Consider the following 15080-nt stretch of genomic DNA (forward strand, 5'->3'; position numbering starts at 1 on the left):
AAGGATTTCTGCCTTTGGTTTCTTTTTCTCCAGGTGCCCCAGGCAAATATGTCCTTACTGCTTCCTCATTCTCCCCAGGCTCTGGCCAGCTGGGCTGTGCCTTCACTTGTCTGCTTGTTCCTTTTCCAGTGAAAACCCATCCCTGATCAGAACAGAAAAAGTGGATAGGCAAAAAAGAACATGAAAAGCACCACCATCTACCCAAAGAGAACCATGACCAACACCTTGATGTATATCTTTCTGAGGCCATCTGGATCTTTCTCATTGTATATGTGTGTTTTCCAGCTTAAAAAAAATTCTTAGCCGTTACCCATGTTGGCAGATACATTTCTTTACCATTGTCTTGAAACTTTAGAGAATGTAGTCAGTAAAAGCAACTTACACTTGTGCAAACAGTACATACATAAAAGAGCAAAGTTCATCTTCTAGGCCCTCTCTTTGAAGAGGACAAAGGGAATATATTAGGTAGCCATATAAAATTTGTATATTATGATTTTTTTTAACTGACATAAATAGAATCATTCTGTACTCATTGTGTTTTTGTTTGACTAAAAACAAAGTCTTGGAATTGTTTCCAGATCCTTGTGGATGGCTGTATCTTATTATAATTTTTTATCTGCTGTATCATGTGGATGAAGTATAATTTATTTAATTAGTCCTCTGTCGATGGACACTAATGTTTTCATTTTTTTCTTATAGAAAATGCTTCAGTGAGAATTCTTATGATAATTTGGAATATATTTGCTAGTACTCCTGTAGGGATGCCGCTTTGATACTATTGATTGTTGGACCAAAGAGAATGTGCATTTTTAAACATTCTGATGGAGTTGGGGATGTATTCAGTTTAGAACACTTAGCTGGCATGCACAGCACCCTGGGTTCCATCCCTGGCACCACATAAATGAATGAATTTATAGGTATTGCCAAATTTCTCTCTCAGTAAAACAAAGGAACCTTATTTTTAAGGCCAGTTCTGGCTTTCTGAGAAGTCTTCAGCCTCCCTGGTGAGAGCAGGACTTTGGGAGGGGGCTGGAGCACCTTCCTTTCTCCAGGAGGCTGTTTGGATCCCTGACTCCCGAAGTCCCTTCTGTTTCCTGTAAATCTGGTTTCCCTCTTAGACTGATACCCCTGGGTTTTTACTATGATATTTGTTCTGTGGTGGAAAAGAGTGGGGCCCACATTTAGAGGCTGCCTGTTCAGATTCCTGCTCCCAAGTAACACTCTCCCAGTCTTCCTGTGTAGCTGGTAGCTGGGAAAGGGACCCTAGTATCTTATGCAGCCTATTTCTTATATATCATTATTGTTGTTTCCAAGGACTGCTTAATTTTTAACCTCAGAGGCCAGGGCCCAGGTTATTGTTATTTGGCCATGCACTGGGCTATCAGCAGAGCTGGTGGGGAGGGATGTTAATGGGACTTCATTAATGAGATGGCAATTAAAATTCTTTGAACATGTTGTTTACATCAGTCTGCCAAAGTTGAGCTGAAACCCTCCAGCCACAGGATGGAAAAGCCATTGGATTTCACGTGCTCATGGAGAGAAATGGGCTCCTCCCCCACCAAATTGATTGAGTCATTTGAGACCTTGGAATGAAGTAATTAAATTAAGGGCTGTAGGAAAGTTTGGCAAAGCATTTTAAAGTCATTGACCTCTGACTCACTGAGGATCTTCTTATAAAACTGCTGCCCCCAACTTGGCATCAAGAAGTGGTGGTGGTGGTGGTAGTGGTGGTGGTGGGAGGTTTTACCATTTTTGAACACTTGCTGGGGTGCACACACTTCATGGGCATTGACTCATTTTAGTCACCTAACTATAAGGGAGCCTGTTATTTGCTTAGTCTACAGGTAAAGACGCAGAAACTCAGAGAGGTTTAGTAACTTGCCCAAGATGACACAGCTTATGAGTGGCAGTGCCAAGGTTCATGGTGAGGTGTCTGACTTCAGAGGTCTGTGCTCTGAGCCCCTACTTACCTCCCCTCCTGCACTGGCCAGTGCAATCTGTCTTCTGCTAGTGGTTGCCTCCCTCCTGCCTCCCTTTGATTTTCCCTTCTATCTTGAAGCTGGAAAATGCAACAGCAGTGCAGACACAGCTTTTGCTGCTAGCTCTTCTTTTTTTTTGGTAATTTCAGGACATTTCCTTTGTTTCTTCTATTTTCTAGGTAACAGGGAACTTCAGTGTTGCATCCATGGCACTGATAACTGGACAATTTCGATATAGCGCTTGGCTCTGTATGTGTGCATGAGGGGAAAGAGAGAGAGGAAAGGTGGGACAGTACATATAGTTTTGGATTCAAAATGGAAAAGAGAGTCAATATGGAAAGAAAGCTCATTTCCTTTCATCCCTGGGGAGGGCGGATATAATTATATTTAGTCTGAGGGCTGGTGGTTGTGGCCCTTCTGGAAAGAGGTCAAAGTAGGTCTCCTTTACTTCCCTGTGGCAGCAGAATCTTCTCCCTGAAGCAGAGAAACTGTGGGCCTGGAAAATCAAATATTGATTCAAGAAAGCTTGCCTCCGCTCTCCAAAAATAGGATAATGAGGACCAGAAGAGAGAGACTTACAGCAGTTCTATTTCATTTTTTTTATCTTGCCAAATGTTTTAATTCTGTTTATGTGCTCACCTGTATTCAGCTGAGTTCTCCTGTAGTTGTGACCAGTGGTTCAACTCAGGGGCACTCACACATGTTCCTGGGGCCACTGGCCCTGGGGATTATGGGGTTCATTTCATCTCTGCAGGTCAAAGAAATCACAAGTGGATTATCAGTTCCATTTGTTCTGGGCTGATAGCTTAGATGATCCAGATCAAAGGATTTGGTTTAGTTCTTCCCATAAAGAGAAAGGAACAAGCTTGAGGCTAGCTTGGGAGGTAGCCTGAGTCTTAGACAGTCCTGAAGAATGTGAAGTTAAGTGCAGTAATTATTTCAGAGCTAGTAATTATTTCAGACATTGTATTGAACACTGAAGATTCAGCTTCCAACAAGGCAGACATGCCTTTTGGGGCTGCAGTCCCAAACAGACTTCATATGGTAAGGCAGGGCGATTGGTGATATGACAAATTATTATTTCCTGTTTTGGGGTATTTGGGAATATTGAATACCACTTTGTGTAGCCTGTTGGAGAAAGATATATATATATATATATACATACACATATGCACACACATATATACACACACATATATATTTATAAATTAAAATTATATATATATTTATACCAGGGATTGAACCCAGGGGTGCTTAACCACTGAGCCACATCTCCAGTCTCTGTTATATTTTATTTAGGGACAGGGTTTTGCTGAGTTGCTCAGGGCTTCAGTTGCTGAGGCTGGCCTCCAACCTGTGATTCTCCTGCCTCAGCCTTCTGAGTTACTGGGATTACAGGTGTGTGCCACCATGCCCCGTGAGAAAGGTCTAAATGATAGGTTAGGTCTGACTTTGGAACATAGGACCGACTCCAAAATGCTTAGAACAACTTTCTCTCTCTCTAGCACCGCTGAGAAGAATTCTTAGGATTTTATGGTTTCCATATTGAGCTTTACCCCAATGTCTTGCTCAGGACTGGTTTTTATGATCTTAGGGATTAAGGTACTCATCAGAATATTTGTTATGATCAGACAGCCTTGGTTTCAAGACCTGGCTCTACCTCTTACTATTAGGTAAGCTTCTGTTTCTCCATCTGTAAAATGGGGATGTTGATATGCACTTCAGTAGTATGTGGTAGCTACTATTAGGAGATGCCTCAACCTCCTCTACCTAGGCCTCCAGAGAAATCTTTTTTCTGGGATGCCACCAGTTTTCTCATCCTTTTAACTCTGGAAGTGTGTGTGTGTGTGTGTGTGTGTGTGTGTGTGTTGCATGGTGGGGGAAAAGACTGGAAGTTACATATTGGCTCTTCCTCTTCTCTATAATTTCTCATCCTAATGGAAAGGAGCACACACATAATGTTTCATGAACTAGGATTTAGAACTTAAACTTTTTAGTTAAAGTCTAGCTAATTAAGGCTCTTAACTAGAACCTTAGTTAATTAACACTTTTTCCACTGTTTCTAGTTTTGGTTAAGGAAGAAGCAAAAAGACAAGAAAAGTTAGTTTATTACTGGAGTGCTCCCCTGTAAGGAGCTAGCCTGTGGTTAAAGAATGCCTTGCCTCGTGGGCATTTGGCTCTTCCCTGTGATCTAGCCTTGCCTGTCTCTCTATTGCATATCCTGGCGCCTGGCACAGGTCCTGACTCAGTGAGTGCTCAGTAAACCTTTTTCAGGAGACTGACGTAGTATAATGTAGGTGCTCACTAGACTCCACTACTGCTGTTCACTACATGTGCTCTGAATTTTCCTGCTTCTCTGCTTTTGTTTCTACTAGAAGTGCTTCTCCCTGTTATGACCTTGTGGACTTGGGTTGGGAATATTGATGCCTTGCCTTATCTTCTTATGAACTAGGAGGCCCCTTGTGGGCATCAGCTTGTTTTTCTTCTTTTTTGAAGCAATGCTGCATTTGCTACATCAGGCATTAACAGTTATCTAGTTTTTACAATTATTTATTCAATAAATATGAGTTTTATATATTTGCTTATTAGCCTATAATACTTTTATGAGATATATACTATAATTAGTGCCACTTAGTAGGTGAGAAAACTGCTGCCGGAGGAACTTGAATAACTTGAATTACAAAGAAAGTTTGTTGAACTCAATGGAATTAAACTTGGTTGGTAAGACATTGTAGGTCCACAGTCTTGTAGTCCAAGAGGATGTCTTGATGCTATGGAAAAACTTTTCTGTTAGAGTGATGCTGCCCCTAGAACTGGACTTTGAAACAGAAACATGGATTGCTAATAGTCATCCTTTGTTTCTAAAGAGTTTCTTTTTTAAAAAATGTTTTAATTTTATTTATTCTAATTAGTTATAAATAATAGCAGAATGTAATTCAATTCATATTACACAAATAGAGCACAATTTTTCATGTCTCTGGTTGAACACAAAGTAGAGTCCACCATTTGTGTTTTTAAATATGTACTTAGGGTAATAATGAGTTCACTGTCTCATTCCACCATCTTTTCTATCCCATGCCCATTTCCTCTCCCCTGCCTTTGCCCTATCTAAAGTTCATCTTTTCCTCCTATGCTCCCGCCCTGCCACTGATTCATCCCCGTTATGAATCAGCATCCTCATATCAGAAAAGACATTAGCATTTGTTTTTGGGGGACTGGCTTACTTCACTTAGCATTATATTCTCCAACTCTATCCATTTACCTGCAAATGCCATGATTTTCTTATCTTTTAATGTTGAATAATATTCCATCGTGTATATATATGCCACATTTTCTTTATCCATTCATTTACTGAAGGGCATCTAGGTTGGATCCACAAATTAGCTATTGTGAATTGTGCTGCTATAAACATTGATGAGGCTGTGTCCCTGAAGTATGCTGTTCTTTGGGTATATACCTAGGAGCGGGATAGCTGGGTCAAATGGTGGTTCCATTCCCAGCTTCCCAAGGAATCTCCATACTGCTTTCCAGATTGGCTGCACCATTTTGCAGTCCCACCAGCAATGTAAAAGTGTGCCCTTTTCCCCACATCCTCACCAACACTTATTGTTGTTTGTATTCTTAATATCTGCCATTCTGACTGGAGTGGGATGAAATCTTAGTTTTGATTTGCATTTCTCTAATTGCTAGAGATATTGAGCATTTTTTATATATTTGTTGATTGATTGTATATCTTCTGATAAGTGTCTGTTCAGCCATGCTAATGAAGAGAAGTACAGAGAAAACTCAGAATTACTAATGTGATAAAAAAGTAAATATCAAAACAGATACTGCAGAAATACAGAAGATAACTAGAAATTATTTTGAAAACTTGTACTCCTATAAAATAGAAAGTATCGAAGGCATCGACAAAATTATAGAGTCATATGATTTGCCCAAATTGAATAGGCAAATGATTTGCCCAAATGATACACACAATTTAAACAGATAAATTTCAAGTGATAAAATAGAAGACACCAATCAGAAGCCTACCAACTGAGAAAAGCTCAGGACCAGATGGATACACAACTGAGTTCTACAACACCTTTAAAGAAGAACTAATACCAATATTCTTCAAATTATTTCATGAGATAGAAAAAGAAGGAGCATTTCCAAATTCATTCTATGAGGCCAGTATCACCTGATTCCAAAATCAGGCAAAGACACATCAAAGAAAGAAAACTTCAGACCATATCTCTAATGAACATAGATGCAAAAATTCTCAATAAAATTCTGGCAAATCAAGTACAAAAATATATCAAAAAGATAGCGTACCACGATTAAGTGGGGTTTATCCCAGGGATGGTTCAACATATAGAAATAAATAAATATAATTCATCATCTCAATAGATAAGAAACGTGATCATCTCAATAGATGCAGAAAAAGCACTTGACAAAAATACAGCACTCTTTCATGTTCAAAACACTAGAAAAACTAGGGATAACAGGAACATATCTCAACATCATAAAGGCTATCTATGCTAAGCCCCAGGCCAACATCATTCTATATGGAGAAAACCTGAAAGCATTCCCTCTAAAAATTGGAACAAGACAGGGATGCCCTCTTTCACCTCTTCTGTTTAACATAATTCTGGAAATACTGGCCAGAGAAATTAAACGAAAGAAATTAAAGGGATACGTATAGGAAAAGAAGAACTCAAATTAGCACTATTTGCTGACAATATGATTCTATACCTAGAAGGCCCAAAAAATTCCACCAGAAAACTTCTAGAACTAGTAAATGAATTCAGTAAAGTAGCAGGATATAAAATCAACACCCATAAATCAAAGGCATTTCTGTATATCAGTGACAAATCCTCTGAAAGGGAAATAAGGAAAACTACCCTATTTACAATAGCCTCAAAAAACAAAATAAAATACTTGGGAATCAACTTAATGAAAGAGGTGAAAGACCTCTACAATGAAAACTACAGATTGCTAAAGAAAGAAATTAAAGAAGACCTTAGAAGATGGAAAGATCTACCTTGCACTTAGGCAGAATTAATATTGTCAAAATGACCATACTTCCAAAAGCACTATATAGATCAAATGCAATTCCAATCTTAAGAGCTTCTTAAAGATTCCAAAGTAGACTAATAAGTCTCATCTTTGACCTTCAAATGAACAATCTCAAGACATAGGTCATGTGTTCTTCCATTTTATGGATGAAGAAGACAAGGTGTGGAAAGAAGTGACCATAGGAGATCACTTAGCCAGCTTTTCTCTTAGCCAAAGCTCTTCATCATGTTCTCCATTAGTACAATCAAGGCAAAGCAAAATGAACAAAAAACCAAGTAATTGTTAAAAGTAGATGACGACTCTCAGGGAAGTATCTTCTGGAAGCAGAGTAAATACTTTCTGGGAAGCAGCTGTTAACAGAGCTGAGTAATAATCTTCTACCAGAATCCTCTTCCCAGAAAATCAAGGGCAATCATGTGTGTGTGTGTGTGTATATGTTTGTGTGTCTGTGACTCTCTCTCTCTCTTTCCTCTCTCCCCTCTTTCCCATCTCTCCTCCGCATCCCACCACCCTCCACTCATATACGCTAGGCAAGTCTTCTGCCACTGAGCTATATTCCCAGCCCTATCTGTCTGTCTGTCTGTCTGTCTATCTATCTATCTATCTGTCTGTCTGTCTGTCTATTTATTTAGTGAGACAGTGTCTTACTCAGTGGCTCAGGCTGGCCCTGAACTTGTAATCCTCCTGCCTCAGCTTCCCAAGTAGCTGGGATTATAGGTGTGTGCCTGGCTCTGTTGTTTCTTAAGTGTTGCTAACAGAAAGGGGACTCTGGCCAAAAATTTAGGGGCTCCACCTTGACTCTTTAGACTTAAAAGAGAAAAGAAGATGGTGTTTTCCTCCCTCTCCTTATTTCCATCTTTCCTTTTCAATTCACCTTTACTTATTTAATTTTAATTAGTTTTAATCTTTGAGTGGTATAGCATTACATATATTCTGTGACCTTTACAGGAAGGTTTCTTCTAATTTTGGCACAAGTGATGCCTGTGGTCATTTCCATGGGCACCAATTACTTTTCCCCGGATTACTCTGGTTTTGGTCAGTTTCCCTCCAGGAGTCACCGTGTTGTTCTTTGCTTTGTACACATAACTTCATCCCTTGTCCAAGTAGAATTTGTTTCATCTTGGGCATAAACATCTTCAATTTTAGGAACAGCTATCTTCTCACTTTGGTTCCAAAAACTCTGCTCATGGCCAATAAAAGTGGCCTTGCATGGAGGCCCTCCAGATGCATTTGCCTTGTACATGCCCTCTTCCTAGCAGATCTCACAGGCTCTAAGAGAAGTGAGATTACTTCTTTGATCCCTTTCTCGGTCGCTTCCTGCTCATGCTCTGCAAATTCCTGGGTTCATGGACACCAACCTCGGATGAGAGGCTACTGACACTGATCCCCTTATTGCATGCTCCCTACCAGATACTGCATCTCGGGAGGATTTCAGGGGATGGTTCTGTATGAACAAAGAAGCAGTCCACTCTGGAAAGAAGGGACCTAGATTAAATCTGTCAGGCCCACAAAGCTAGAGATGGAAAGATGTGGAAGATGATTACTTTCTGCCTTCATTTAGCTCTGAGGCTTTCTGGTTTTTTCCTCATACCACCTAGAATTTGCATTTCTGCATATCTGTTGTCTTTCTTTTCAAAATCCAAGCCCATCTACTTTGGGCTTTATGAGCTTGTAAGGAAAAAACATTTTTTTTTTCCCACAGCATAGAACTTACTTTCTTATCTCTTCCTGTTTTCTTCATTATTTTTCCTCTTCAAATGATAGTTCTTTACTCAACCAAACACAAACATGGGAAGGCCAGATGTGGCTCTGGACCAGATAGGATACTGCAGTGTGCAGGACTCTCCTCTGAACCTGAAAGCTATAGGCTTTCCTGCTGACTTACAGAAGCAAAGACCAGCTTCCTACCCTGCTGACGCTGGCAGTTGTTTCCCTTTATGAAGAATCTGACCTTTAGGTTGGGTGTAGTGGCATACCTATAGTCCCAGTGACTTTGGAGGCTGAGGAAGGAGGATTGCAAGTTGGAGGTCTGTCGTACCAACTAGCGAGACCTGTCTCAAAATAAAATAAAATAAAAATCAGGGTGAGAGTGTGGTTCAATGGTACAGCACTTGTCTAGCATACATGAGACCCTGGGTTCTATCCCCAACACCATGAAAAGAAAGAATCTGACTTTTATGTTTTTCTTGTTATGTACAAACATAGTCCCAAGTTTCAGGATGGAGAGGTTTTAATAGTGTTGACAGAAATCATTAGGCTGGCAAGGAGCAAGTGGAGAGCCTTTTGTTGTTGTTGTTGTTGTTGTTAGTGAAAGATGAAAGAGATTGTTTATAACTCCATCTTTGAGAATAAACTAGTAACATTTAAAGTTTCTGGGATGACATCATTACTCTAAGTATATGTATGAAGACATGAATAGTGTGACTGTATGTTGTGTCCAGAAAAGTTGTGCTATATATGTGTAATAGGAATTGAAATGCATTTTGCTGTTATAACAAATTAGAATACTTTTTAAAAAGATGTACAAATAATAAATATACAAATTGTCAACATTAAAAAAAAATCTGGGATGAAGGGAATTCACACAAGAGTCTCAAGTTATTTTCATATAGAAAGTTAACAGTGATTTTTGCAAGAAATAATTACATCTTAATTTCTTTGATTTTTGAAAAGTTGATGAGTGTGAAAGGGGCTTACCCATGATCTGATTTTATTTTTCATTATGTAAGTGCAGCTGGCTTGATATTTCAGGAGCCTCCCTGGGATGGAGGGACCCTGAATCTCATTTAAGAGGGTAGCCAGACCAGGGCTGGGGTTGTAGCTCAGTGGCAGAGCATTTACCTAGCATGTGTGAGGCACTGGGTTCGATTCTCAATACCATCTATAAGTAATAAATAAAATAAAGGTCTATAAACAACTGAAAAAATATTTAAAAAAAGAAGAAGAAGCCAGCTAGACCAAGCAGGGATGCTCTCTAGTGAGAATTGGGTGATGAAGCCCAGCAGAGAATCCAAGAGGTTACCAGGTTGGGTGGAGTTGCCAAGAAAGAAGTGGGAGGCTTGGAGGGCGAAGAGCGCATGTGTTCCTCCATGGTGCAGGGTTACGAGACAACTGAGAAAGGAGAGAGGTCTAGGACAAATGGCAAAGATCCTGTGATCCCCAGAGCTTGCCAAACTAGAAATCATCTATCTTTGGGTGAATTCACTTTGGAAGAGCTTATAAGACACAGATCTGTTCTCATTGGGGCAAGGGAGTGAAGCAAGACAGGTAGTGTTACTTTCATTTTACAGAAGGCAGTTGTGAAGCCTAGGGAAGTGATGCTTTTGTCCCAAGGACACAACTCATAAATGGCAACGCCAAAATTTGAACATAGGTTCCTTCTTTCTGAAGCAGGTGGCATTTCACTGAATATAATGCTCAGTACTAGCAGGATGATGGCCCAGGCAAATGTCAGGGTAGGAACTGCCCCTGGAGTTTTCCTTGTGTGGACCTCACACCTGTGGGTATTGCCTTGTTCTAATTGTCCCCAAATTCTCTTCCATCTTAAAGCTTTACACCTTATAGCTGGGTGTTAGTTTGGTACTACTGGTGAACCAGAAACCTAATATAATAGGTGTGACTTTGGGCAAAAAAATATGATCCCATCTTCTGATCTCCTAGAGTTGACCACTTAAAAGAATTCTCAGAGACTTCTAGTCAACCAGCTGTTCTGACCCACTTGGGTTTGACTGAGCTGCAAGGGGCAACGGTGTTTGTGCCTTGAGGGGAAATGAGCTCAATTATGTAGGCAGGTCCCAGTGGGGCTCTGCAATGCCATTATTAATCTCATGGAGCATGAGAAATATATAACCTCAGATTTCTCTGCCCCATATTTTTCTGTGTTGATATTCAGAACACAGGATCACACAGGGCGATGGATGCCTGTGCTGCTGAATTAAAAAGCCGGTTTCCCTTTGGCCAGATTCCTCTTTGTCTCTTCCTCTTCCTCCACCCTGGCCCCAGATTCTCCAGCTTAAGTCCACAGTTTGGCATGGCCTTGGCTCTTGGAAGAGCTGGAGTGTGCTGTAACTTTATTTTCTTTACTACTACTACTAGTACTTTTTTTTTCTTTTTTTTTTCTTTTTCTTTTTTTTGGAACAGAGCAGCACTTTCCAGAGGTGATGCTGGGGGAAGAATTTCTTAGCCTAAGTCTGGACCAGGTGTGCAGCTTGATATCCAGTGACAAGCTGACCGTTTCTTCAGAAGAGAAGGTATGGAGTGGGCTTTGGGTGAAACAGGAACCTCACTTTTGAGGTGGTCATGGGATGAACTCGTGGTTTAGTAAGATCTTTTATTCAGAGGCAGGAAAAAAAAAACTTACTATTTTTTTCATCCTCCTAAAACAGAGGTGGTGGTGGTTTTTGACTAATGATCATTATATTCTGTACCTTTTAAAGAAGAAATGGCAGGGGCTGGGGTTGTGGCTCAGCAGTAGAGCGCTTGCCTAGCACATGTGAGGCCCTGGGTTTGATCCTCAGCACCACATAAAAATATATAAATCAAATAAAGGTATTTTGTCCAACTACAACTGAAAAAAAATTATTAAAAAAAAACCCTTAAGAAAAAAAGAAGAAATGGCAGAGGTTATGGTGGTGATGGCAAAGCTGCTTCTATTTACTGTGCACCGTAGTTTGTCAAACTCTGTGTGAAGTCTTTATGATCTTCAGTCCATTCAGCTTTAACCATATCCTCAAGAAGCAGGCCTTGCTGTCATACCCTTGTTAAAAAGAGGAAAACTAGTTCTGATTCCTCTTTGTCCAGGAAGAACTTCTTTGCTCCAGGGGACATAGTCTGCTACAGTGAAAATAGCAGAAGCTTCCTTGTTGGCCAACAACTTCAGTGTTTACAAATTAGCTGTGTGACCTTGAGTGAGGAACTTTGCCTCTCCTCTGTTCCCTTACTGGTAAAGTGAGGATAATGGTATTAGAATAGATTCTTCAGAGCCTTTGAGGTGATTAAATGGGATAATATTGTACACAAAATGCCTGGTACTGTACCTAGTTGGTGCTCGGTCAGTATCAGATGAGTTTATTCTTGACCTTGCACCTGGACTGAATTTCTTCCTCTAGTATAACAGGATAACACTCACCGCGTCCTTCTGTTCACTGTAGTTAGTTCTAAGCTAATCTTACTTCCTATACCCAACTATTAGGTCCCTAATCTTATTTCTTCATCCTCAGTAAATATTTCTTGAATCATCTTAGTCCACTGTTAGTATCCCAACTTGAGGTCCTTTTCTGAGATAATATTCAAGGAAAACACTTGAAAAAGATTTTATATCACACCAAACTGCCCAATGGCATGGGTCTAGAGAATGGGGACATATTCACAAGTCCCTACCTTTCATGCTGGGAAGGTTTGATTGAGAAGAAGAGCAGTTGTTTATTGGTCCCCGAGTCCTCCAGTGGATCCCCAAAAATGACTAGCACAACTATGGGCCCTGATTCCTCCCTCCAGTGGATCCCCAGAAAGTGACTAGCACAGCAAGCTCCACACTCCCATGGGGAGGAGGCCTCTGCTTCTAGTATCTCTGATACGAAACAGTGCCTCCAGGGAAAACAGTGCTCTGGCCAGGTCATACATAGTTCCTTTCCTGCTTTAACCTCAGAAACTGAGTGGACGCCTTTGCTTCTTTTCAAGTGTATTTACTGTCATCTGTGGGTTTTGCTTCCAAATTGGCACATTTGGAAGGAATGAACCAGTCAGTTAATTGGCTGTGCGAATGATGAGGCAGTTGGTGAATTTGGGGCCTGTTTGAGCATATTCTCAACAGTAAACTGAGAAATAGAAGAAGTCATATAAACAAAAGAGTGTTCAGAAGTGTTTGGGTTGGCTGTCACCCTGCTACCTTGAATTCATGCTGGCCTATCCTGCTCTGAGATCATAAGTAAGTTTTCTTCAAGAAAGGGTCTATAGGGATAGAGTTGTGGCTCAGTGATAGAGCGCTTGCCAACCATGTGCAAGGCACTTGTTCAATCCTCAGCACCACATAAAAAACGAAAAAAACAAAACAAACCAAAAAAACAAAACAAAAAACAAAGTTATAAAAAATTTTTTAAAAGCTTAAACCCATTTTTTTTTTTTTTTTAAATCTGTGCTTGCTGTGGCAGGATTTCGGTTGGGATCAGGTGGATTGTTAGGGAGAGGCAATCTGGTGACCTGTAGACCATTGGAGTTTTGGACTGAGGCAGACCTGGTTCCGATCTCTGCTTATTGGCTGCATGACCTTGAGAAGTCACTGGTTTCTTTGAGCCTCGGTTTCCTGAAATATAAAACAGGCAGTCTAGTAGTACCTCGTTTATTGAGTTGTTATGAGGATTAGAGATGATGGATGTAAAATACCAGATAGTGTTTGGCAGGTGCTGAATAAATGGAAGTTGTCATAATTGCCATAATTCTCCATTTTGAGACACCGTTGATAATAATAATGATATCAGTTTTGTCATTGATAATGTTAAAATATGCCTTTGAGTTAGCTGAATGTTTTTGGAAATATGACTTTAAATATACACTCTTAAAAATTGTTTCTAGTGGCTCTCATTAATTAACATGCTTATATATGAGTTGTTTTTTTCTGTATAAGCAGAGTGTTTTTCACATTAATGAAATTCTGCTGAAATGTTTGGTTGTAAGAAATTATGTATAAATTTAGGATTATGTGATACTTTTCATAAAGTGTATTATTTGTGCTCTTGATCCCTTTAGTACCTTTACACTGGCAGTATAATTTTACTCTTATCAAAGAGTAGTAGGTTTTTGTCTGTATTTCTCATTGGCTAAATCCATAGTTTTATTTTCCCTTGACAGATCAAGTATTGCTGGAAGCTAAAAAACTAAAGACTTCTGACAATTAGATGTTTGTCATCTGAATACTCATCCTTCAGGCTTTGAAGATTCTGTGTCTGTTCCAGATTTTGTGATTTCTACTCCCTTTAATCATATTGCATGTGATAAGTGATCTCTTGTACGTTCGATAGCTTTTCCTTTCCATATTGTTTCATAGTGGGATTTGGGTATGTGTTTGAAGTAATATTAGGATGTTAATTTAAGTGAAAATTCAACTCTAGATAGTGTTAATTTTTGTAAGAAAATCAACTGAGTTCATAATCAAATAACCCGTGTTCATCTAAATCCTTACTTGAATAGTAATATGAGCTATATCATGACTTACTTCCCTGCCTACAGCCCACATATGTCTTTCAACATATATTATAAATTGCAGACATGAAAGTGGGAAAAAGCTGTGCATCTTAAACTAGAAGATGTATGGTGTTTTATTGTTAATGATAAGTGAAAGTAGAAGTGGCCGACTGGATAGGTTCTATAGTCAAAGTGGCTGGATTTGAATCTCATCTTCCTTACTTGAATAAGTACCCACCAGAATGTATGCACCACATGGTACAAAACTTTTTCTGTCTAATTTTCACTGTTACAGTAGTATGAAGTTTCTGCTTGACACAGAAAATATTTGTTGAATGAGTAAATAAAACAATTTCTTTAAAGCTCAATTTTTTCATCTGTAAAAGGTAGTGATTGTGTAATTATCTATCTGTAGAGATGTTCTAAGAATGAAATGAGATAACATTTGAGAAATGCCTAGAACACAGGAAGTGTTTGCTACTGTAAGATACTATTATTGCTGTTATTATTATTGTTACCACTGCTAAACTATTATTACTGTTACTACTGTTAGTAATAAATATTGACCTGGGCTTTTGTCAGGGGGAAGTTTTTTCCAGTGCCCATGTTGGTTGGGGCTATTGGTGTAACCTGGGGTTCAGTGCCCAGAGGGGCTGGGAGTGGTAGTGACCTCATGCTCCCCAGCTTCCCTAGCATCTCCAGTCCCGTCTGGGCCTCTCCCACAGCTCAGAGATTATGCTTCTTCCAACGTTGCTCACTTTTTCCTGGACTCTCATTCTCCACTGAACTCATTCTCCTTGAAGCTGAGGATCCCATGGTTATCTTTGTGTCATGCACAATGCTGACACATGCCCTGGGAGGTGC

General features: G+C 39.7%; 1 protein-coding gene across 5 annotated transcripts in view; it reads left to right on the forward strand.

The window, feature by feature from the left end:
- Klhl3 (kelch like family member 3) overlaps positions 1-15080 on the forward strand; it is a 107868-nt gene that overhangs the window by 47750 nt on the left and 45038 nt on the right. For 4 of the 5 annotated variants that reach the window (XM_040272217.2, XM_005333208.5, XM_021731611.3 and 1 more), the window contains one exon: positions 11178-11287. In XM_040272217.2, the coding sequence (XP_040128151.1) occupies positions 11178-11287 (110 nt within the window). The remainder of the gene's footprint in view (positions 1-11177; positions 11288-15080) is intronic. The other variant, XM_040272218.2, reaches the window with a different exon arrangement.

The sequence above is a fragment of the Ictidomys tridecemlineatus genome, chromosome 1 (genome assembly GCF_052094955.1).
Source record: "Ictidomys tridecemlineatus isolate mIctTri1 chromosome 1, mIctTri1.hap1, whole genome shotgun sequence".
Lineage (NCBI taxonomy): Eukaryota > Metazoa > Chordata > Mammalia > Rodentia > Sciuridae > Ictidomys > Ictidomys tridecemlineatus.